This window comes from Moschus berezovskii, chromosome 8 (assembly GCF_049115385.1).
Source record: "Moschus berezovskii isolate FMDL1 chromosome 8, NW_MosBer_1.0, whole genome shotgun sequence".
Lineage (NCBI taxonomy): Eukaryota > Metazoa > Chordata > Mammalia > Artiodactyla > Moschidae > Moschus > Moschus berezovskii.
Genome location: NC_142467.1, coordinates 66,109,628 through 66,134,510, shown reverse-complemented (window position 1 = coordinate 66,134,510; position 24,883 = coordinate 66,109,628). Strand labels below are relative to the sequence as shown.

Sequence of the window (24,883 nt, the reverse complement as noted above, 5' to 3'; positions counted from 1 at the left end):
AGGCCCAGACTTGGGGGGTGGGACACGGCTCTGGGGTCTCCATGTTGATGAAAGCATAAAGCAGGCAGGGCCCCTCTGCTCCCTTTGAGATCCCCACACCACCATGGCCTTCAGGGCCTTGCCGTCCTCCTCAATTCTGCTCCCCTTTACTTTCTAGCTCTCAACCCCGTGTGTTTTACTCTTGTTGGAACAGATCAGCTCCCCTCTGGGCCTTTCTTTGTGCTGTTCCAGGCTGCTAGGAACACACCTCACTCACTCTGGCCCTGCTATTGAGTCAGGGCCCTGTGGAAGTGTCCACACAACAGGCAAAAAAAACCTGACACTCTTCATTATAATGGCCTGATCAGTGTTATTGCCTAACTAAGTGCCAATTCCTTATCAAAGTAAGCCCCTTGGTGGGAGAGGTCATGGCTTGCTGACTGCCATATCCAGCTGGATAGAGCACGTGGTAGGTGATCAGTAAGTGTTTGCTGAAGAAATTAATGAGGGAGCCTGCCCTTCATGGGATCTTGGCAGTGGAATCTCAGAGATAGACTTGCGTGGGGGCTGGGTGTGTCAGCTGGACAGAGGGGGACACTCTTAACACAGAAAACGGGGCTTAGGAAGCCTCTTCTGAAATGCGGAGGCAGAAAAGTTTGCGTTAGGTGAGGGTTTGTCCCTGGTACCAGAAGTCAGCTCTTCTCAGATGCCCCAGGAACCCGGGCCTGCACGAGCCAGTCGGAGTAAAGAGTGCCATTCTGCCCTGTGTCGGAGAGATGTGCTGCCAGGAAGATTCCCACCTAGTGGTGCCCTCAGGGGAAAGCCCAGGCTGAGAAAGAGGCTGCGCTGCCACAGAGGCTGGGCCTGGAGCCCTGCAACTGTAGACCTTAGCCTGTTCACATATATGCTGAGCAGCTGGGACTGGGGAGAGCCTCAAGGCCCTCCCAGAATCCCTGGAGTTCTCTGACCCCCAGGAACCTGAGGGTTCAGGAACACATGCACTGGGATGAGAAGCCAGTCCTCACCGGCTCTCTCCCTCTGGGTTTCCTTCACTGTCCTTTGGGGTCTCTTTGCTCAGACTCCAGCTTGGCTCTGGAGTCTGGCCTGGCGGGCTCTTCCTCCCCGTGGCAGGAGATCACAGCATTTGGCCCTCTGTGACTGCAGTCATGCTGCCTGCCTGTGGCCTGTTTCAGTGTCCTCTGCTTCTAACTTTATTTCGGGCAAAGGAACCCTTGAAGCCCCAGGCACCTGCAAGGGGGAGCACCTGGCAGCTGAGCCCTGTATCTGCATTGGAGTTGGGCTGGGCTCTGGCATACTCCCTTCTCACCAGTCTCCCCACTGCCAATCTAGACTGTGCTCCTTTGACCCATAGGAGTGGAGGCCACTCTTGGTGTAGTCCCACAAGGGCCTTTAGAACCCGATTGATAATGGGTAGTGTTTGTCAAAGCATTGCCGTGTGCAAGGGACTGTACTAAGACTTTACAGGCATGGTATCATTTAATTCTCACAAAAACTCTTTGAAGATAGTTACTCTCTGCTCCCATTTTATACAAAAGCAAGCTGAGGCTCAGACTAAGTCATTTGCCCATCATAAGGAGCTAATAAGTGGCTGAGCCAGGGCTCAAGCTTAAGTCTATGGGTCTACTTTAGAGCAACCCTCTTGGGTCACACAGAAAGCTAATACTGAGTCCTTGTCCAGTTGCATTTCACCTCCCAAGTCTCTTCGGATTGGTGAGTGGAGGAGGGTCATGCCCCCATTCATCGTTGGAGAGGCCCAGAGCAGGGACAGTCCACCAGATGCTCACAGAGGTCTCCACCTCCTGAACATTCAAGCCAGAGCTTGCCTTACAAGTTTCCTTCCCTTGGACATGGGTGGGTGGTGTTCCTGGCCTTCCAGGGGCCCCTCATGGGCTGTGCTCTCTCTGCAGGTCACGCTACATCTGCATCAAGATGCTCCAAACTGCCCAGCAGCACCAAATCGGGCTGGCCCCGGCAGAACGAAAAGAAACCCTCCGAGGTGGGTAATGACAAGTATCCTGGAAAAAGATGAGACAGAAGTGGAAAGGCGACAGGAACAGAGGCCTGTGGAGAGGAAGGACTGTGCGGGGGAGTGCAGGTGTATGGGGAGAGAGGACTCCTGGGAGAGGACGCAGACATTGCAGAGCAAGACCAGTGTGGCCGAGGGAAGTGACTGAGAGGAAGGATGGGAGTGCCAGTTCTCATAACCTTATAGGTTGCTGTCAAGATGTTCCTATTGATCTGAGTGAGGGGAGGAGCCTTTCAAGGATTCTCAGCAGGGTAATGACAGTCTGATGTTTTACTGAAAGGTCCCACTGACTGCTGTGAGGGGGAGGGAGGGAGGCTTCTTCAGCAGTTGTCCAGGAGAGAAATTATGGTGGCCTTAGAGCTGGGTGATTGCAGTGGAGTAAGAAGCAGTAGGATATGGGACATTTTGGAGGCTGAGCCAAGAGTGATAGGATTCGCTGATGTAGGGATGAAAGATGGAGTCTTCAGAGTCATCCAGTTAGGTCATCCACTCCTTATTATGCCGTGCATTTGCACTTTACTCCTTCCCTGCTTTTACCCTGTCTTTTGGGACAGGTAGAGATGTTTATGACATCTGGAGCTGTAGAGAGTTTTGGAAGTGGGTAGACAAATGGACATGGGGCCCTGCCTCCTGTAGCCCCTGAAAATCACATCCTAGAGCCTCATTGCTCCTTCTTAGGTCTTTAATGCATTAGAGTGGGCACAGAAGAGACCTTTGGAACAGATGAGGCTGCAAGAGCCATGAGTCCCCAGTGGGGTGGTTTTGAGTCTGACCTTTAAGGGAGACATTGTTCTGCAGGCCACAGGGCTTCCCCGGTGGCTCAGTGGTAAAGAATCTACCTGTAATGCAGGAGTGCAGGAGACACGGCTTCGATCCCGTGGTCTGAAAGAACCCCTGGAGGAGGGCATGGCAACCCACTCCAGTATTCTTGCCTGGAGAATTCCATGGATAGAGGAGCCTGGCAGGCTACAGTCCATAGGGTCACAAAGAGTCAGACACGACTGAGTGACTTAGTACGCATACACGGGCTGGACACTTTACTTTTTTTAACCCTCCTGTTATAGTAAGGAAACTGAGGATCCTAAGGTTATATATATAGTCAAGATGTGAAGTTCTTGGGGCCAACAGCACCAGTGTGGGAAGGCTCAGGGTTCTAGGGCAAAGCACTTGGCCCTGGCCCGGACTGAAGGAGGATATCATGGTTCTAAGCCTGGCAACCTCTTTTCCTCTCCTCGCAGCAGTGGTGATCCAGGAGCTGCTGTCCTTAGCCAATCCCTAGGGGTGTCTTCCACAGAATCATGCATTTGAAAAAGGACTCCCCACGGAGCTGGCCTATCCTGGGACTCATCTTTTGTGGGGATTGGAGGTGGGGACACCACTTTGAGTTCTGAAGCCTCCTGTTCCCATCCCCTAACCAACTGTCCTCCCTTGGCCCTACAGTGGAGGGGTGGAGACAGAAGGGGATAACTCCAGGAATGCAGTAAGGACTGGAATAAAAGCTGGGAGTGAGGTGGGCGTGGGAGGATGTTGTTCTTGAGGCTCTTAATAGGGTTCCATCCCTGGGTCAGGAAGATCCCCTGGAGAGGGAAATGGCAACCCACTCCAATATTCTTGCCTGGGGAATTCCACGGACAGAGGAGCCTGGGGGGCTTCAGTGCATGGGGTCGCAGGGAGTCGACATATCTGAGCGACTAACGGTAGCCCTGCTCAGTTGGTTGCCAGGCTGTGTTCTTGTGCACTAGGAAGTAGGAGGCAGAGTGTGCTAGGGCCCTGGGAGTCCCTGGGACCACCTCTCTATCCCTACCCTCATCTCGAGAGCTGCAAGGGCTCCCAGTTACTACTTGGGCTGGATTAGTAAAACCCTAGCCCCCTTTTTTGTCTCCCTGGTCCTGAAAAGCAGTAGTCATCCTGCTGTTTTGAAGCTGAGGAACCCGCCTCTGAGAATCTCACCTCCTCACTGCCTTCATGGGCTATTCAGATTGGAGAATGGAGGGGAAGTTTTGGGGAGCCCCTGGGGCTGGCTTAGTTCCTTCCCCTAGCTCTCACTTAAAGCAGTAGGAAGAAGAGGGGCCTCTGCTCTGGGCGGAGATCCTGGGGACCGGGCTGCTATCAATACCCAGGATAGGCCAGCTGGCTAGGGGGAAACAGGTGTCAAGCAGAGGCTGAGGGGAAAGTGTGATTTGCATGGCACTGAGAATTTCCCTTCCTCTTGGATTTTCCTGTGCAGGGCCTTTGAACCTTTCTCCGCCTAAAAATAGAATTGAACCATTGCACCGGTGCTGAATGGGGACTGGCTGTGCACAGCCCTGGGTTCAAGCCCAGAAGCCTCTGTGGGGGCAGGGGGGGCCTCTGACACCCTCAAGTCCTAGGCTTCTGGAGGGCTGAGGAAGTCTTCCCTGTCTTGAACTATCGCCAAGGACAAGCTTTTCCTCCCACAGCAGGCGGGAGAGCAGCCTGCGAGGTTTCCCTTTTCCCCTAAGTGAGGAGCCTGAACCATAAGCCGGCATAAATTCCAAGTTTTCGTGGGGCAGAAAGGAAACCATCGATGAAAGCTTCCAAATGATTTGGCTCGTGAGAAGGCGGAGATGAAAGCGAGGATTTGGCGGCAGATAATGCTCGTACTAAATCTCTTCATTGGGCTGTCCCTTCTCTTTCTATGCACGGGCTGCAGAGAAAGGCCTTCCTAATCTGCTAGTGCTGGGGACTTGAGGGCTTCCGACACCCTGGTGAAAGGGCTTCTGGAGTCCCTCCCGCTCAGTCCCAGAGTAAGAAGCCTGGGGGGTTGTTTTCAGGCTGTTCACACGGTCTGCTCCCAGTCTGGTTCAAGTTCCCAGTTTTAATACATGCAAGTTGATGTGTGTGGTGCAGGAGTTCCTTCCTGGTGGCTGCGTGCAGAACCACGGGACTCGGAGTTCTCTTCGTCTCCTCATCTTTGAAGATGGACAGTGATGAATGGGGATTTGAGCATCAGGAGCATTTAGCATGACAGCAGCACTGGCATGTAGAGAAGCCACCAGTTATGAAAAGGGCAGGGACTGGGTTTAGACAAGATTGGCAGGGCTGCCCCTGAGATGATAATGTGCACTCTGAGGGTGCAAATCAAGGGGAGCCCTGCACACCAGAGGGAGAGGCCCCAGGCTGGAACAGAATGCTCTGACCAGGAGTCAGGACCCTGGACAGGGCCGAGGCCTTGAGGCCCAGCTTCTCATTCTGGCCCTTAACCAATGGGTGGCTTCCCTCAGCCTGGTGGAGAGGGGACTGCAGGCCTCAGTACTCTGGGCTGAAAGAACAGGCCCTGGGGTTCCTGGGAGGCTGGTTTGGATTTTTGGTGGCAGTACACTTAGTCTGAAGTTGGCCCCAGGATCCGTTTGGCAGTGGAGGGAATAGGTGGGGCTGACCCCAGAAACACAGGCTGCTGCCTTCCTCTGCTCTGCCTACCAGTGGGATCCCAACAAAGCTGAGCTCTGTCCCTTGGTGCTTAAGTTGACCAGGCCCGTCCTGAAGGAGAGGATGGGATTATCCTAGCCCAGGAGAGCTGGTATTATAAACTGCGCTGAGGCCTTGGGTTTCTGGCCTGGCCTGTCTCACTAAATAGCATGAATGTAACTTTGTGGGTCATACCTCTGAGAGTCTGGTGGAGATCACAGACCAGGGATTATTTTTTAAAATACCGATATCAGACTCCTATCCCATAACATTCTCAAGAATTCTGACTTGAATGCTTTGGAGTAGAGCCCCAGGCACCTGTACTTTTTCAAAGCCTTCTTGCTGGAAGCCAGGGTTAAGAACTACTGCCATAGACTTTTTTCCCTGATCTGCTAGGATGGGGGTTTCTGGCTTGGTCCTCGCTGAAAGTTGAGGAAAGAAGGGAAGGCCTTCCAGCCTGGTTCAGTGACCTAAACAAATGCTGGCCATGTGGGTGTGGCATCACCCACAGCTCCTGCCTGCTCCCATGGTGGCCATGGAACTGACGGGTTTCTGCTAAGCCCTCGGCCTGGCATGGTGGGAAGGGCAGTTTGAGAAGAGACCTGGAAGCCAGGTGGTTGGGAGATTGCTGTTTTGAAGCCATGTCTTCCTCAGGCCTGGGGCAGAGAGGCAGATGGAGGAGCAGGCTGAGAAGTGAGGATTTCCCCAGACAGGCTCTCTTGAGGTAGAAAGCTGTGTTTTCAGGAAGTCAGAGTCCCCAGAAGTCAGCCAACGGGCAGGGAGATAGGTCTTTAGGACCTTAATGATAATGATTAAACTCAGCAAACATTCGAGAGCACCTCTGAGGCCCAGCCTAGTGCCAGGGGGACAGAAAGCGCAGGCCCTGTCCCTGGGGAGCTTGTCTTCTGACTGTTAGCAGGATGCAGGTGCTGCACAGGAAAGTGTCCGTTACGAGAGATGAAGCCAGCTTGCCACTGAGGACCTGTGAGACTTTGGGCAAGTATAGTTTCTCTGTGAGCCTCAGGGTTGTTGTCTGTAGAGTGCTGTCCTGCAGTTTCTGTTCTGTAGGTGTGACTGTCCTGTCCTGAGGCCCGTGGAGCCTAGGGGTGGGGGAGAGCCCAGACGTGAGTGAAGGTGGAGCTGGCATGTTTGGGATGGAAGCCTGGATGGTCTCAGAATGGGGTGAGCAGGAGTTGGGCTCCTTTATAGGCCCTGGTGACAAACTGTACATACCTTGAGATGAGAGAATGGGGAGCTTCTCTGTGGGTTCCACAGGGGCCCTTCGCCAGTGCTCAGCCTCTCACCCCTGGAACAGGGCCTGGGAGAAAGAGGTGACCCTGTGAACAGCCTCTGCCCCCGGTGGAGGTCTTCCAGATCCAGTGTCTGTGAAAGTTCCTATATAAAGATGGCCCTCCCTAGGAAAGGCAATGAGTGGAGGGTGAAAATGCTGCATTTCTGCTTGACCCATTGCTTTTGAAAATGGGCCCCTTCCCCCCTGGGTGAATGCAAGGGTAGCCAGATGGTGTTGGGGTGCAAAGCCGTGGGATGAATAAGGTGCTTTCCTGGAGGAGCAGAGGTATTATCCAAATGTTTGAAATGACACAATATTGTGTATTAAAAAAGTGATGGCATATGTTGTAGTGAAAGACAGAGTGCTCCCAAACTTGAGAGTAAAACAGGAGACTCCCCAGAAAAGGGTTTTTTTTGCTTGACCCTGTGGTTTTGAGCCATGTTTCTAGCCAACAGCTCTTCTGCTACCCTGGGAGGCAGGCGGGCGGTGAGGGGAGCCCTTCCACTGGGCCTCCCACTGCTCTGGGGTGAGGGGCAGAATCCACTTCTCATACAGTCGGAAATACTGCTGCTCCCGCCAGCTGGAAAGGCCTCCCGGCCTCTGGGACTTGTCTTGCAAAAGAAATGTGTGTAATAAATTCTCTTTAAGAGCAGGAAGTGCTGTTATCCTTGTGAAAGAGAAAGAGATGTTGAGTGTGTGTGTGTGTGTGTGTAAGTGTCTGACATAATTAGCCTAGTGGTAGCTTGAATGGGACTGGGAAGCTATTTCCAGAGCCCTTCTCTGGTGGTTTATGCTTAATTTTAAGTATCTAAGTATGCTGTTGGCTGAGATACTCTTTATCAATTTCCAGCCCAAGAAAGAGATTTTTTTTTTTTTCTTAAGAGAAGAAATAGCAGGCTGGTTTGCAGGCAGGATTGCATTGGTTAAAGCACAGGGCAGACCTCAGACAAGTGGTTTAACCTCTCTGAGTCTTGGTCCACACATCTGTAAAGTGGAAGGAATGTGAATTAGGTGAGATTGTGTAGATAAAGCGTTCAGCGCAGCACCTAGCGTGCTGCAGCGGGGCACTTCCTTTTCACTGCTAGCTGTCCTTTCTAACGAGACGAGGTGCTCAGAATAACATGGTGATTTCAAATGAGGCATTTGGTAGTGATCTTACTTGGCTCTTCCAAGACAGACTGTCAAACATCCTTTGGGAGATTAGAGAGAGGGGCCACTCCTAGCTTTGCACTGGGCCTTCTGATGGGGATGGAAGGCAAGGAGAGGCTGTCCTGGCCAAAGCCATTTTCACTGGCTTTGGGACAGCAACCAAGACCGGTTCCTGAGTTCTGCCTGGAAGAATCCTCTGGACCAGCCCTCTGCTCTCACTCTCCCTGCCAGGCAAGAGAGGACGTTTCAGAGTTTAGTCATACAGGATTTAGGCAAATCCTGGGGTTCATGCGTTCATTCACTCACTCACTAGTCTCATAAACATTTCTTGAATACCTGCTGTGTACCAGGCACTGTGCCACAAATAGGCACAATGATAAGCGGGACTCAGCTTGATTATTAGAGGAGATGGACATTAAACAAATAATTACACAGATAATTGTATTCTGTAATTATGATAAGTGCTGGAGCTTTTCCTTAAGTAACGGAACTTCCCCTTGGTGCCTCTTGGTCTGAAATACACTGTGATATATAATACTTTACTCTTGAGAAAAGGAAACAGAAACTAAGGTCCCAGGATGAAATACTCAAATAATATTCATAAATCTCATGATCATGTACAGGAATGCTGAGGATAGCAGAGGTGAAAGTTGTCTGTTGTCATCCTCTTCATCTGCTTTTGGAGAACATGTCAGACTTCAGACCTGACATGCTTTCTGGCATAGCTCAATTTTGGTTCTCCTTGGGAGAATAGATTCGGAAAGCTAGATAGCCTTTGCAGTGCTTGTGGTCTCAATCTTGGGAAGAGGAACTAGAAGGCAAGCCCCATGCAGTTTCCCCATGTCTGGGCAGAGCAGGGTCTCCAGCTCTCTTCAGAGCTGTGTTGGCACCCCTGGCACTCACATTAGTTACTCGGTTAGAGTTTTAGACCTTTAAACATTCTTCATACTGTTTGAGGAAGCTACAATTAACGTCTCCCAAGCAGCTCAGCAGAACTTGGTTGCTAGGCAGCAGACCTTTAAAGACAATTTGTCAACTTCTGCCAAAAGAGAAAAATAGTAAACATTCACATTCTTAGAAAATTGCTTGTTTTCCAGCTTCCAACTTCCTTGCCATGGCAAGGCCTCCAGTTCATCAGTGTCTGTTTTATTATTTATTTAGTTTTCGTAAATAATTCAGAGGCATTTTAGGAGAATAATTGAGCCTTTTTTTGGAAGCCTAACCCTTGGCGATTCAAGACAGAAAGATGTTTGGGTTTCCCTGTTTGTGGACAGGTTTTATATGAGTATTCAGGGGTTCCTTTGGAAGGGACAGAGTCCCCAGCTGTATCCTCGGGCAGCTACCCAGAAAGATGGTGGCAGATCCACGGGAGGCTCTTCAATCATTCAGCCTTAGTTAGCACCTAGCATGTGTCAGGCCCTGCGTGCACTGTTGCAGCCTGTAGCCTGGCCAGACCTCACTGAGCTTACCTTCTAGTGCGGAAGACCTGGCAGGAAACCAAGGGATACCAGTAGAGGGGCTGTGGGAATCCAGAGGAAGCCCAGAACCCAGCCTGGCATCAGGGAAGCCTTCCTAGAGCATTTGTTGGCTGGAGTAACACCCTAAGGGTGAAACAGGCCGCCCCCACTTTGGCAGGGAGAAGTGTCCCAGTGGGGTCCTCCCCTGTGCCAAGTATGAGACGTGCTCGGGAGGGAGACTGACTACTAATGCAGTCGTGGCTCGTCCTGAGGGCAGTGAGAAGACAGTGGAAAGCCACTGGAGAACTTGGAACTTGCAGAGGTCACCATCTGATTTGCATATTCCAGCCTTTGGGGAAACCCCTTGATTTGGCTTTGGGTTAATTCAAGGGCATTGGCAGTGAGCCGGTGGCCAAGAGGGGCGAGGTTGCCGAGGAGTGCTGGATGGCTCCAGAGTTGTCTGTCCGGGTTCCTTTGCCACTTCTAACATGTAGGACCTTGTGTAGGTTATTAAACTAACCTGAGTCCCAGGTTTCTCTTAATGTAGAATAAGGATGATAACACCATCCACCTCACAGAGTTAGAATAGGGACTAACAGTTAATTCAAAGACAGCCATTGGATTGGTGCTGGGCACACTGTGTTCTTTTAAGTGTTGACTGGTACCTGTAAGATAGTGCTGCCCTTCCTGTGCTTCTATCAGTCCTCTGCCCAAAGGGGCCAGCGGCATCCAGTCACACCAGATGAAGCTTGCAACTCTCTCGGGACCAGACTCTTTTTCTTTACTGAATCTCCTTACCTGAGTTGAGCATGGGATCCTTTCCTGCTGTTGAGTTCTCAGCACCAAGCCTGTTCCTAGGACAGAGCCATCTCCCCCCCGCTGGTGTGGCTTGGCGCTCTGTCTGCACCTACAGACCAGGGCTGCCTCTGGCTCCATTCGGTCCACGTACTGGGGTTGTTTCAGCTCTGGATGTATCCATGAGGTGTTTCTCCAGTTCATGGGGGTTCAAAGAGCACTGCCGAGGAGCCAGCGGGGGTCATCAGACTTATCAGGTAGCTCCGCAGAGGGGCCGTTTATTCACTCGCTCATTTAATCATTCTCTCAGTTACTGTTTATCGAGCACCTACTGTGTGCCCGTCACCCTGCCAAGCCCTGAGAATGTTGCAGAGAACAGGACAGTGTGGCAGGAGAGATGACAGGAAGCATGAAACATGCACACACCAGTTGATTTTCAGGAGTACACATACTCGGAAGTGAGACAGGACCATGGGCTGGAAAGTGGCTCTGTTGGGTGGTTGGCCACCCTGAGTTGGGGTGATCGGGGTGATCCCACGAGGCAGCGTTTGAACTCTAGCTCAGGAAAAGGGAACAGCAAGCGATTTCAGACTCATCAGTGCCTTTTTTGGAGGGGCACACAGTGACGCTGGGCTCTGGAAGGGGCAAGATGACGGGCTTTCCCTGGAGGCTGGTTCCTCATGGCATTCAGAGCAACAGGGCATTAGATATTGTACCATGTAGGGCTTGCCAGGTTTGGGAGAACTTTGAGACAGTCACCAGTCTGCTGTGGGTCCAGTTTACCCCTGCCGGGTCCTGAACAAGGGGCCCCAGAGGGAAATAACCTGGCCCCAGCCAGCAGAGCGGGGAGGGTGCTGAAGGACAGCACAGAAGCACCCACTGCCTGAGTTTATGTTCTTATATCAGTTGTCTTGCTACTTGCTAATAAGATAGGCAAATTATCCGGGTTGTGAAATCTTTGCCACATTTCATCTTCTGTGTAATTAGCATTTAATCGTAATCTCATTTTAATTTTTTCACACTGACACCCTAATTAAATGTTAGGGTGTTAGTCTTAACAATTAAATTATATTGGCAAATAGAGTCTTCAAGAAACTTGACCTTTTGCAAGCAAGGGCCCTCTCTGGCTAGAAGCAGACGTTAATTAGATTTCTGCAAGACGCTGCCTTGAGCCCCCTTGGCGCCCCCTTTCAGTTCTCTTCTAGATTCAAGGGAGACAGCCAGCCAGTGGGGGGGGGCCTCCTGCAGGTAGAGGTTACCACTGACTGGCCACCACCCCTGGAAGGCTGGTGGATGCTGAGTCTTCCAGGGAGGGGAGTGAGCTTGGAGTTGGGTCTGAGACTTGGAGAATCCCTGTAGTGGATTCTCTTCTGTCTGTGATATGAATTCTCCTTTAACTTGTGATGTTCACTGGGAAAGTTGGTACCAAAGAAAGTCACATAGTGTCTAGGGCTGCCACCAAGTCCTACAGCAGCCCTTTGTGGGGCCCAGGTGAGGCCAAGCAGCTGGGACACACGAGGCACTGCCAGTGCTCCTGGGGCTGGGCTTGGAGGTTGCTTTGGGGTGGGGGGCCACAGACAGAATGTTGGGAAAAGAAGTTTCCCCCTGAGTGAGCAGGTGTTCACAAGGAAACCAAAGCATGAGGCTGTGTCCACTCATGGCCTGGCCCTGAGGGGTTTGGAAGGGCTTGGTTGAGAAGGAATTCCACATGCTTCTCCTTCCCCATCATAGAGCATGGCACAGCGGAGCACCCGCTGAGCAGGGCGTTGGGTGCCATTGTTCTTGGGGACCATGGAGACCCTGACCCAGGGGACGCTGTTCTCTTGGCTGTCCCGAAGCCTGGCCTCTCCCTCAACTCTTTGCCCGAGGCCCTGGCATGTAGTTGCCTGGATTCTTTTACACTTGTGACTGCGGTTACAACAACAAACATAATGTTGAATCTTCAACAGAAATTCCCTAAACAGACACTTCATGGCAGTATTGCATTCACACAAGCCTTTCTGCCAACTGATTTCTTTCCTCAGTATTTTTGCCTTTTCCACATGCCTTTCCTTTTCCCTCTAAGGTCCACTCCTGTCCATCACTCAGACTCTGTCCTTGAGCAGATCCAAGCGTGTTGTGTGCAGAGCGCTCTGCTGGGTTCAGAGAAGATGGGTTATTGTACTTACTGCTTCTGTGTCGTATTCTCATTTTTGAGTGAGTGGGCTTTCCGCATTTGCCTTTTCCTGCCCTGGCCTCTGAAGCAGATCACCTGAAGACGATCTGAAACCATTCTCTCTCCACCTTGCCTTCCCACAGGTTTTCCGGACAGACTTGATCACAGCCATGAAGATCCCAGACTCATATCAGCTCAGCCCGGATGACTACTATATCTTGGCAGACCCATGGCGACAAGAGTGGGAGAAAGGCGTGCAGGTGCCCGCAGGGGCAGAGGCCATTCCAGAGCCTGTGGTGAGGTGAGCCGGGCAGCCCGGGCCGGGGGCCATAGGAAGGGGAGGCTAGGACCAGTCAAGCGATTCCTTTCTAGTCTGTCTCTATTCTTAGTTTCTTTTGTTCTTAAAGAAACATTGCAGTGTTCCAGAAATACTGCAGTTTTACCTCTGAGGCCAAGGCTTTGAGCTTGGGCTCAGCTCTGGAGCCAGACAGCCTGGGTTCAAATTGCCTCTCAAATTCAGTGGGACCTTGGGCAGGAAGTGTAATCTCCCTGGGCATCAGTTTCCACGTCTATAAAATGGGGATGATAACACCTGCCCTATGCAGTGGTTGAAATGATGTAGAGAAATGTGTGGAAGGCCCTGGACAACACTCAGTGAAAACTGGCTGTGGATTAGCTTGATGTCGTTCCAAATTGGGTCCCGCAAGAAGATCTTCTCGGGGATATCTCCAGACCTCTAACTAGTCCTTAAGATAGGGACAAACCATGCTGTTGGCTTCTTGAAATCTTTTTGAGGTGTTCTTGTGAGCAAGAAATGCAGTGCCTGGCACACACCAGATGTCCACAAAACAGTTGCTATGATCAGATTCTGAGGAGGGCCCGTTGCCTCTTAGGATCAGGATTGGATCAGGGCTGAGTTCTCTCTGGGCTCGGGAGCCTTGTGGTCTTGTAGGGCAGAGAGACTCCTGTGCTCTTGTCAGGAGATGGCCTCGTGGCCATGGGCCATGCTTCCAGTGACAGAATTCAGCCAAGTGCTTCTTCCTGCACCCTGGGAAACCCTCCAAGTCATGTCTTGGGCCATAGGGGCCTGCTATCCTGGTCTCCCCTCCCCCCACACACCAGCCTGACTGGGCTGGGCAGATTTGTGTTAATTGACAGTCCATTCCCAGCCTTGGCAGCCCCAGGGCTCTCGCTTAGGTCCATTTTGCCAGGGCCTAGGGCAAAGATTTCAGCTGTCACCTCTCTTGACATTGGCACTGATGCTTCCCTGGCAGCCACACCTATGATGGGCTCACAGACACCCAGTGCCTGCCTGGTGCCAGGCCTGTGCTGGGCTTGGAATTACAGAGGTGAAGCACACACTCAGCCCCACTTGGTGCCCAGTGAGGATTGGGTATTGGGCAGTGCTTATCATCCTGGGATCGCAAGGACTCTTATCTTTGGCCCTCTGAGAATCAGGGAAGCTCCAGGCCTCTCTGGATGAGAGTATATGTGGAGTTTGGAGAAAGACTCTATTCTACATGTCCTCTGCCCAGGGCCAAAAACGAGAGTCAAGCTCCCAGCCAGCTTCACCCCATCTGCTCTACAGACCAAGGACCTGTACCTGCCCTCTTTAAGCCTGTTTCCTTCTCCATAAAATGGATCTAATAACAGTATATGCCTGATAGTGTAGTGGTGAGGATCAGTTGAGAATTCACATGCCAAGGGCCCAGGGTAACAAGGCAGAGGGGTAGGCCACCCGCTGGGCGGAGAAGGATGAGTCCTGATTAGGCTTGGCCCAGCGGTTTGTCCTTTGTCCTTGATGTCAATGTCAGGTGGTTCCGGAAACATCTGCTGGCCTGGGTAGTTAATTGCAGATGCTGCCACACAAGTAACTTGGCTTCAGTCGATGTCTTATCTGTTGACATCACGACGGAAGCATGTGTTCACACAGCTCTGGCCCTACTAGGTACATTCCCCACATAAACACAGGTCTAGGCTGACAAGAGCCAGGCACTCCTGGCCTATCCCTGCTCTTTGGAGAGGATAAGACTGGAAGGGGAGGGATGTTCCCATGGAGATATCTCTGGGCCCCATCTTTCCCTGTCTCCTTGCAGCCTGGCACCTCCACCTGCCGGGCCACCTTTTCCTGCATAGCTCTCACCTGGAAGCCAGCACAGCAGACGCCGTGGTCAGAACTGTTACAGGAGCTCTGTTCCTGAGAACTTGCTGTGCTGAGCCTTAAGTTCAACTTCTCATCTAATTATCATATCAGCCCTCTAAAAGGCACACTGCTGTCCCCATTTTATAGAGGAGGAAGTTGGGAAATTCTGGGGAATTCCCTGCATGACCGCCAGGGCCTTGTGGGCTGGGCCAGGAAGTCACAGGCCACAGGAACAGGCCCTGGGCTGCCTCTGTGTGGCCCGGAGAGTCTTGTGCCCCAGTCGCCCTGGTGTGCTGACTCTGCCCTCCCCCACCGCCTCCCTGGCCCCTCCATCCCGCTCTTCTTGCCCAGTCCTGCCTGGCCCTTGAGCAGGTCTACCAGCCTCATGGTCCTAAACGTCTCTGATAATGAGAACCCCTCACTGTCAGATCATGAACTGAAGGAGGGCCTGCACTGTTCTTCGGGGTGGCCGAAAGACACAGCCCAGGGCAAAACCAGCCTCTGTCTTCTATTTGGTCCTCTGGAGTGAGAGCCTCCCATGCCACCCCGTCCCTGCCCCCAGATCCCAGCCCAGCCACCCATCTCTTCCCCTCTGACCTTGGTTCTACTGGCTGCAGACAAGATTGAGGCCTTGACTGAGGGTGACATCAAACCACCCTTGACAGGAGAGCTTCCTCCATAGTCGGAGCCAGAAGAGGCCAGACAGGTGAAGATGAGCACCCCAGGAAGCACAGGAAATGCCTTTTCTGTTGATAGCCCTTTAACCCCAGCTTCCCAGAGAAAGGAATGTGATCTTGGCCCCAAGAGGTCTGGCCAGGTATATCCTGAGCACACAGTGTGGGTAGTTACGCCATTAGGTGGTGGGCTCTCGGGCTATCCGAAACCTCAGCTGAGCATATGCTAGGGACACAAACAGAGCAGGGTCGTGGCAAAATTACAGTGTTTTTGAAAAAATGTGTTAATTTAAATAAGAGCCTCCCAAGGAAAGGCAGAACTTTGTAGGACTCAGAGTCCTGCAAAGCAAATCCTATTGCTTCTAGTTGAAATGGTCTGGGGTTGGGGGTGGGCATCACATCATTGCTGTTGTCTAGGATCTTCCTTAATCTGGGCATCCTGTGTGGCCGAAGGTGACTCTAAGCCCCCTCCCTTGTATCCTTGCCTCCCGCAGTCTCCTCTGGGCCTCCCTCCTGCCTGGAGGCCATTCTGTGCCCCCCGCCCTTCATCCTACCTACCCCCCTTGTCGACACCCGGGGCTCTTCCTGAAGCCCCAGAGCCCTCCCCATAGCTGTGCCATGTCTCTGTGCGCCCCTGGCCCTGCCTTCCCCTCCCCAGTCTGCGCTGAGTCACAGCCCCTGACAGCCCTGCCTTCGACCCCAGGAGGCCTCTCGGGCAAGTAAGGGGCCTCTCAGCCCTGGCAGGGCTGGCCAGATGGAGGCCAGGCTCCACAGCAATAACCATGGCAACTGGTAGGGGGTGGGAAGAGCTGGCATTCTGAACTGGCATTAGGAACTGAGGGGCAGCACACAGCGGAGCCGAGAGAGGAAGCCGTGCCCTCCCAAGGCAGAAAACCCTCATATTCCATTTCAGAAGGAGCAAAGTGATATCCAGAGGTCTTAAAATACACACTCACACGAATATAGTGCTTACTACATGCCACGCACAGTTCTAAGAGCTCCACTCGTGTTCATCCATTTAATCCTCATGCCAACTGGAAGCTAGGTGCTGTTATCATTGGTTCATTTTCTGGGGTGCAGAGGAGCTAAGTGGCTTACCCAAAGTCACATATTAAGTGGTGGAGCTGGGCTTGAAGACCTCGCCCTGTAGCCAGGACCCTTGCAAGCTGCCTCCGAGGCAGAGCCATGGCCTGAGAGAGGGCTGACCTGAAGTGTGACCCTGGGACTATAGCAGGTGTGTCCTCTTCACCCCAGAGGAGCCCTGGCCTCGGGTCCCCTGAGGCTACTGGTGGAGGAGGGGCTGGGGCTTCTGGGGGCCTTTCCCCAGCTTTAAAAGGGTATGCGGAAGGAGCTGGGGGCCAGCTGGCCCTATCCATGCTCTAACTTGTGCTAAAGTGACCGGCATTGGGCATAGCCCAGGACGGCAAAGGGAATGGCCTCCTACAGCCTCTGCAGGGTGGGCAGGTGGGAGGAGGGACTGGAAGGAGTCAGGCCCTGCTTGGCATCAAAGTCTCACACCTCACTTTCCTGGAGGTGACCCTCAGATCCAGCAAGAATAGCAGGCTGAGGGCACCCTCCCCTCATATCTTCTCTTGAATTCCTAGGATTCTTCCGCCGTTGGAAGGCCCCCCTACCCAGGTGTCCCCTAGTGGCTCTGAACTTGGTGAAGGCTCCCAGCCTGATTGGCCAGGGGGCAGCCGCTATGACTTGGACGAGATTGATGCCTACTGGCTGGAACTCATCAACTCGGAGCTCAAGGAGATGGGTAGGTGACTTGCCAGGTGAGAGTGGGACGGGGGCAGGCCGCACAGGATTTTCTTCTAAACCCCAGCATCCTCGCTCTCAGAATGGCAGTGGCCACTGCACAGGCCTGGGGGAAAGTCCCTGCTATGTTAATGAGTACTGTGATTCAATTTCTGTAGTTGTCAGATGGAGGCAGTAATAGCATGTCATTTACAGGGTTTGGGGGAGTATTATATTAGTAAGTCTGACTGTTACATGAAGAGTGAGTGATTACTTAGAAGTCTAGTGTGACACATGGGGCTGGGGTCAGCTGGTATGGGCCTTCTGGCTGAAGGCCCGCCATGTCCCAGGAAAGGCCAGCTCTGCTGGATTCAGCCACCTTCTCAGGTGCCCCGCATACACACAGCTCAGGCAGTGGGTTCTCCATGGTGGCGGCTGCACCCCAGAGATAGACACCCCCATAGCATCTGTGTGTACACGAGTGTGTGTGTGTGGTCACAAGCAGGGTCTGAAGTCACAACACCATGCGAGGTCTCCAGGGCCTTTGCATGGTCCAACCCAGTCGGTTTTCAGACGATGGAACTGGGGCTGGAGACAGTGAACACAGTGTGCAGGTGGAAACGCTCCTGTACACCTGCCCCGAGAGGCTGGGCTGCTGACCCCCTGCCCTGCTATCCTCACAGAGAAGCCAGAGCTGGACGAACTTACGCTCGAGCGTGTGCTGGAGGAGCTGGAGACTCTGTGCCACCAGAACATGGCGCGGGCCATCGAGACGCAGGAGGGGCTGGGCATCGAGTACGATGAGGATGTCGTCTGTGATGTGTGCCGCTCTCCCGAGGGCGAAGATGGCAACGAGATGGTCTTCTGCGACAAGTGCAATGTCTGCGTGCACCAGGTGGGCAGCCCCCACAGCCACTGCTGTGTGATGCTGGCAGGCCCCTGCCTGACCGCTCACCCTGGCTGTGGGGGTGTAGCAGGGCTGTGGGCACAGGCCCCTAAGGAGGGCAAGTGGGGAGAAGGGAAGGGTGTGAGTGCCCATGGTGCCAGGGTTTAGCCCCCTCAGCCAGAATTGAGTAATGCCTATTGGATGGTCTTCCTGTCCTTTGCCGCCAGCCTCCCTCAGACTGCCCACGGACCGTCCTACCCCATCCTCCTCTGCTCCTCAGCTTACAACGAGGCAGCACAGTGTAGTGACGGAGAGCACAGCCTGGAGCCAGGCCACCTGGTTTCAAATCATGGCTCTGCCCTTTGCAAGCTGTGTGATTTGGGGTCAGTTTCTTGACCTCTCTGAGCTGCCGTTTCCTCAAGTATAAATAAAAGTAAGTCGTTGTGAGGATTAAGTTCCTTCCTCTGAGTCATTTGGTTAGAACCGTACAGTAAGGGCTGTTCATATTTGTTAACATTATTAGTATTATGAGCCAGGTGTGGCCTGACTAGGCTCCCCTGTTGATCTTGAGCCCCAAGGCTGTAGGTCTGGGGCATCCTTGGGCCTAGTTCATGGAAGATGTAGAAGACCTGATTAGAACTCAGTGGACCCACTCTAGCCCTGGCTTTCAGGCCTTCCCTCACAAACTTTTGCTGGAATAGTGCCCGGGGAGTTCAGCGGGGCTTCTCCTGGGTGGCAGGTGGGTAGGTGGTAAACCACTTTCCCCATTCACCCTGTTCACATCCCTTACACCCAGCAGCTGTTAGGTCCATAGTCCCTAGGCATGACCAGAAGGATCCCTGACCACAGATCCCTGTGAAAAAAGACAAAAGCTCTGGGCCTTGTCCGAGGGCAGCATACATACCCACATTTGTTTAAGGGAGTTCATGGATGCCCCTGAAATCCATCCCAGATTAGGAACCTCTGCTGAAATGACTATCCTCTCAGCAGAGGGCAGAGCTGAGCCCTTTCACAGAGGACTGAAACGGTGACATTTCAGTGCACAGTGCCTGCACAGAGCTTCCTTGGAGCCCTTGCATTACAGTCCCTCAGGAGGTCTTTGGTGGGGCTGAGTAGCAGTGTTACTCTGTAGCTCCCAGTATGGGCTGGGGCTAGGACTGTTTGCAGCTGAATGCACATTGCAGACGCACCTTGGCCATTGCCTCTGACCTGTGTCCTCCCTGCTCTCTCCCCAGGCGTGCTATGGGATCCTCAAGGTGCCCACGGGCAGCTGGCTGTGCCGGACATGTGCTCTGGGTGTCCAGCCGAAGTGCCTGCTCTGCCCGAAGCGAGGAGGAGCCTTGAAGCCCACTAGAAGTGGGACCAAGTGGGTGCACGTCAGCTGCGCCCTGTGGATTCCTGAGGTGGGCAGAGGTGGGGGTGGGGTGGCCCTGGGGCCCAGCCATGGGGGAGTGGGTCTGAACAGAACTCAGAACCCAGATGGCAGAGCACTGGGAAAAGAAGGTGATGGGCTACATGAAATGGCAGATCTCAGATGTCCAGCCTGGGAAGAACTCGGGCAGCAGCCCTCAGGGAACTTTACTCTTGGACTTAGGCAGAACTTGGTGGCAGTTTACATGGGAAAATGGGATTTTGAGCCACTGGGGGATCCAGGTGGTAGGTGTGCAAGCTGGACAGAAGTCAGGCAGCTGATTCTAGGGGAGAGCAGGTTATAGGTTTACCCAGGTCTAGACAGTGGTCCCAAGCAAAGTCAAGCACTTGTTTAAAAGTGAGCCAGATGACCCAAAAGGAAATCAGATGGGCAGCTTGGTTAAAACTGGGTAGTAGGACTGTGGCTGGGATGGAGGGGAGGGGCCATGGGTGACGGGCTGGGCCCACAGTGAGTTAGCAGAGGCCTTGGGCTCCCATCTTATTTGATGTGTGAAATGCTGACATACGCTGATATTTCAGCCCTTCCCCTGCTGTGTGCCCAGAGCCAGAATGAGGCCCCACTCCAATGCTGCCTGTGCCCGGAAGCAAGCCAGGTGGCCCGGTCAGCAGGTGGCCCCTCCCTTTCCTGGGCTTGCAGTCTGAAAGTCCTTGTTGGGTCCCACCTCGCAGGTTTCTGTGATCTTAGTGGTTATGTCAGCAGCATTCTGAAGGCTGGGACAACCTCTGAGTATACCCTGGGCGAGGCACAGCAGAGACACAGAAAAGAAATCAGGACCTACCTGTGGGGCTCTTTGGTTCAGGATCTCTGGACAGGGATCCTTTTCCTGTCCTCAGGCATGGGCTCTGCCTCTGGGGCTGAGGGGTGGGCTGTGCCCAGGAGATGGGAGTGGTTATAGGCCTGTCCCCCTGGGAGGGCACTCATGTACTCAGTCAGCTACACACACTGATGTATGCTCTCCCAGTCACTGTTTAAGCCTACCCACCAGAGAGCACACACTAGCGCTTGCTCAGTGGTCCACTTGGGACATGAGATAGGACTTGGAACTCTCCCACTGCCCTGTCTGCCCACCGCCTGGTTTCAGCAGACAGTCTTCTCTTTGGGTAATCCCTGGAGGCCGGCCAAGGAGGAGAGGCCTGACGCAGCTCCCTGTGTCCTGCCCAGGTCAGCATTGGGTGCCCTGAGAAGATGGAGCCCATCACCAAGATCTCGCATATCCCAGCCAGCCGCTGGGCTCTGTCCTGCAGCCTCTGCAAGGAGTGCACGGGCACCTGCATCCAGGTACACGGCCCCTCCACCGCGCTGCTGCCTGGGAACCCACTCAGGAGCCTGCTGCAGCTACGTCAGGTGGCAGGTCCGGGACACCCTGTACAGAGGCGACTGCCACCACCCTCCGCCTGCCCCACACAGTGCTGCAGACATAGCCAGTGTTGGGCCAGCGATGGAGACCACAGCCAGCTCCCCATCTGCTGGACCTTCCTCCCTCCATAGTATCACTGGGCATGGGGTAACGGCCTGGGGAGCCAGGCTCACCACCCCATTATAGCACCAAGGACTCTGGCTTTCTCAACAGCAAGTGTCTTTGGGCTTCATAAAGATGTTGACCTTACTTCCAGCGTCAGCTGGACATGTGAGAAGAATAGGAATTAAACTTTACTTTCAGCTAAGCTGACTGGCTCTCCCTACACAGGGCACGACTGTGCTAGTTTGTTAACAGTGACCGCTCCCAACTTCTAGGGTGCCTCAGTATGACCCAGAGGACTTGTTAAAACACAGACTGCTGTTCCTACCCCCCAAAGGTTCTGCATCTGTAGATCGGAGGTGGGGCTGAGAATTTGCCTATTTCTAGCAGGTTCTTAGGGAGAAGGCAATGGCACCCCACTCCAGTACTCTTGCCTGGAAAATCCCATGGATGGAGGAGCCTGGTGGGCTACAGTCCATGGGGTCCCTAAGAGTCGGACACGACTGAGCGATTTCACTTCCATGCATTGGAGAAGGAAATGGCAACCCACTCCAGAGTTCTTGCTTGGAGAATCCCAGGGGCGGGGGAGCCTGGTGGGCTGCCATCTGTGGGGTCGCACAGAGTCGGACACGACTGAAGCGACTTAGCAGCAGCAGCAGCAGGTTCTTGTGTGATGCTGATGCTCCTGGTCTGCAGGCTGGGAGGTGGAAGGGTCAGCCTTCCTTTCTCTCATGTCTCCAGGAACAGTGGTCCCTGCAAGTACTGGACGTGCCTCTACTGTTTGTAAGATTCTCAGAGTGGCTTGTGAGTGCGGCATAAAGGGCCCCACTAATATTTTGGTGGGTTGTCGCTGAAACACTCGTCAGCTGCCCACAGCCATCATCCCAGGCAGCTAAGGCCGTGAGTTGGCCATACTTGCCTGGACAAGAGAGGAAGGAAGGGGCCCAACTCCAGCCCTGCTTCCCAGAGGACAAAGGAGGGGCACAACTCCCCATCTTAGATAGCGCTGCAGGAGTGGAGGAGGCAGGGACCCATCAACAGCCTCTCTCTCTTGACGTCTCAGATTCCAAAGTCATTTGTCCACACAGAAATGCAGCCCATGCCCAGAGAGGCTGTCAGTCACCTAACTGTTCATTTCCCTAGGGCTTATGATGCTGTACCCCATTTCCTTTTCAGCTCCCCCAGAGCTCCCCTGCCCTCTTCCATGGCTTTCCCCGACACCCCGCAGGATGTTAGCAGTCTTTTTGTTCAGGGTCTCACCAGCATGCTGCCTTCCCAGTGTCACCCTGAGGGATTCCCCGCATCCTTCTTCCCTCCCACCGGGGCTGCCTTCATGCCTCATGCTGCCCCTCGTCTCCCTCCAGTGTTCCAAGCCTTCCTGCGTCACGGCATTCCACGTCACATGCGCCTTTGACCACAGCCTGGAAATGAGGACTATCTTAGCAGACAACGATGAGGTCAAGTTCAAGTCGTTCTGCCAGGAGCACAGTGATGGGGGCCCACGGGGTGAAGCTCCGTCCGAGCCTGTGGAGCCCAGCCCAGCTAGCGAGGACCTGGAAAAGGTGACCCTTCGCAAGCAGCGGCTGCAACAGCTGGAGGAAGACTTCTATGAGCTGGTAGAGCCAGCCGAGGTGGCCGAGCGCCTGGACCTGGCCGAGGCACTGGTCGACTTCATCTACCAGTACTGGAAGCTGAAGAGGAAAGCCAACTCCAACCAGCCGCTGCTGACGCCCAAGACGGACGAGGTGGACAACCTGGCCCAGCAGGAGCAGGACGTCCTCTACCGCCGTCTGAAGCTCTTCACGCACCTGCGGCAGGACCTGGAGAGAGTGAGTCCCCCTGCCGCTCCCCCCCACCCGCCTGCCTGCTGGGTGTCCCAGCAGGCCTTTCTGCCCCGGGGCAGCTGTGGCTCACCAGCTTTCAAACTGTGCACTCTGGCCAAGGCGCTGAGGGCCTCTGGATCTTGGACAGGTTGGGGTAACTGAGAGTTTGCAGAACAGGGGAGGATCTGGCTCTGGGCTCTCTTAAGTCCCTCTTGTCCCAACCCTTTGGCAGGTCTGATCAAGGGTGAGGGTCCTGCCACAACTGTGAGGCTGGGAGACTCCAGAGCCGGGGGAGGACCTAGGTATCTGACCCCTAGCTGTCTCTGTGGTCCTGGCCTGGTCCCAACACAAAAGCTTTGCTTAGAGTCAGGCCGGGGAGGCAAGGGGCATCACAAGAGAGTTAAATCATTATAATCAGCATGTGCTGCCCAAGCAGGGAAGACAGCTGTGAGTGCAGCTTCTGGGGTGCTGGACTGAGGGTGCCATGTGAGCAGAGGCCCAGGGCGTGAGGCTGGGCTAGAAACTAGCACCAGCCTGCATGGAGTGAAGTGTGGGGCTGGGTGGGTGGACCACGGTGTTTCTGGAAGTTGCAGAAGGATTTTAACCAGGGACAGTCCTGCTGTGGCTGCAGATTCCAAACACTCACCTTGGAGGTGGCGTCATGGAGCCCAGATGGAGTGAGTGGGTTGGCCAGAACCCCTCCGCTGTGCACCGGATGGCAGGCGATCTTGCCTGCCAGGCATACAGCTTTGGGGGCCGAGTGAGACAAGGCAGGTGTGCAGACTTCATGGTTTTAGGCCGGGCTGTGGAGATCCGGGGCCAGTGAGAGTTGCTTTCCTAGAGCACAGAGACCCCCCTCAAAGCCTCAAATCCCTCCTCCTCCTCCCAGAGAACAGGTGAGAGGGTCCTGCCTTCTGTGTTGTGTGCCGTCAGCCTTGGCTTTTTTGACACCCCTCCCCAACTCCTCCAGCTAAAGCCCCTCCAGATAGAGTCCCACCCCCAAGTTGGAGGCAACCTGAGCATAAAGCAAGGTGTTTCAGGTCCCTGATCAAGTCCTCCGAACCCCAGGTACTGTTCTGGCCTCTCCTCTCCTCTCTGGGAGATTGATTTCTAGGGTTCTGGAGCATGAGGGGTCATGTCAGGGTGTCCTCCATGGACACACAAACACACACACACACGCCTACCATCTCCCAGGCCACACCAGGAAGCAGTAGGGGTAGAAGCATTCTGGGGGCTTTGTGTGACTTAAGGCAGCTTCTTTGCTCAGGTGTGTCTCAGTTGGCAAGGCTGTAAAATGGTCAGAGCTACTCAGCATCTGCTGAATATTGGGGGAAGGGGCAGTGAGGTGGAGGCTCTGAAACTGGACCCCATTTCTCTACCTTCCTTCACCCCCATACGCATCTGTCCTGAGGCCTGCTCAAACGGAATGGCCCTTTTGGCCTGGGAGGGAGGAAGCTTCCTGCCTGGAAGCCAGCCTGCAACCAGAAGGTAGAGGGCAGGGAGATCATCACCTGTCCACAGTATCAACCGGGACAAACAGCTCAGCCACCTACATTGCAGTCACCAGTTCCTGGGCAGCCCAGCCTCCTGTCCCGTGTGGCAGGGCCCCCAGAGACAGATCCTTCTGAGAACAAAGCTGCTTCCATATTTGTCCTCAGGCCAGCCCCAGGGTCTCCACCCCCAGGGTCTGCAGTACACATACCCTGCCTTTAGCCCTCCTGTTTGCAAACGACACATCATGTCTGACCTCCCTGATCTCTGCTGCTCAGCCCATGTCTGACCCTGGCTGGACTGCGTGGGGAGGTCAGGGGATGGGCTCACCTACTGAACCATCATCCTGGAGGAGGAGCTGAGACATTTGTGGTGCCATCCCTGATGAGTAGTGGGGCTCAGAGGTTTAGAGAGCCTTGGAGGAACATGTGTTTTCTAGAGTTGAGCTGAATTTGAACCTGAAGAGGGGTGGGGCTTGTCAGAGAGTTGTTGGCTTATTCTCTGCTCTGTACTCTTCCTGGGCAAAAGTACTCCCTCCTCAGTCCCCCAGCCTCTTGAGCCCATTGTCAGCTGGTGCACGTGAGGCCAGGGGCTGAGGGTGTCACTGGCTAGGATGCCGAGGCAGCTGTGGGATCCCCACCTCACAGACCTCTCTGGTTGGGGCACAGAGCCCTCCCAGGTCAGGTGTGAGTCAGTCCACTCTGCCCCCAGGAGGAGGAGGCAGGGCCAGCCTTGCAGTCTGTTCAGCTTTTCTGATGGCTCGGGAGGGCCCGTGCTTCTCTAGCAGCCTCTAAGCCAGGCTGAAGGGCAGCCGCTGAGTACACAGCCCCGGGAGGCTGAGGAGAGGAAGTGAGGCAGCCATGTGCTCCGTTGACCCCCACTCCGATCCAGCCTCGGAACCTTTCACGGCTACGTGTTGGTGACTTGAGTGAG

At 53.9% G+C, this 24,883-nt stretch overlaps 1 protein-coding gene across 9 annotated transcripts in view; it reads left to right on the top strand.

Moving 5' to 3' along the window:
- JADE2 (jade family PHD finger 2) overlaps nucleotides 1-24,883 on the top strand; it is a 50,354-nt gene that overhangs the window by 10,579 nt on the left and 14,892 nt on the right. For 8 of the 9 annotated variants that reach the window (XM_055429112.2, XM_055429109.2, XM_055429110.2 and 5 more), the window contains 7 exons: nucleotides 1,908-1,996; nucleotides 12,443-12,600; nucleotides 16,721-16,881; nucleotides 17,543-17,754; nucleotides 18,981-19,148; nucleotides 20,339-20,455; nucleotides 22,001-22,465. In XM_055429112.2, the coding sequence (XP_055285087.1) occupies nucleotides 1,908-1,996; nucleotides 12,443-12,600; nucleotides 16,721-16,881; nucleotides 17,543-17,754; nucleotides 18,981-19,148; nucleotides 20,339-20,455; nucleotides 22,001-22,465 (1,370 nt within the window). The remainder of the gene's footprint in view (nucleotides 1-1,907; nucleotides 1,997-12,442; nucleotides 12,601-16,720; nucleotides 16,882-17,542; nucleotides 17,755-18,980; nucleotides 19,149-20,338; nucleotides 20,456-22,000; nucleotides 22,466-24,883) is intronic. The other variant, XM_088838654.1, reaches the window with a different exon arrangement.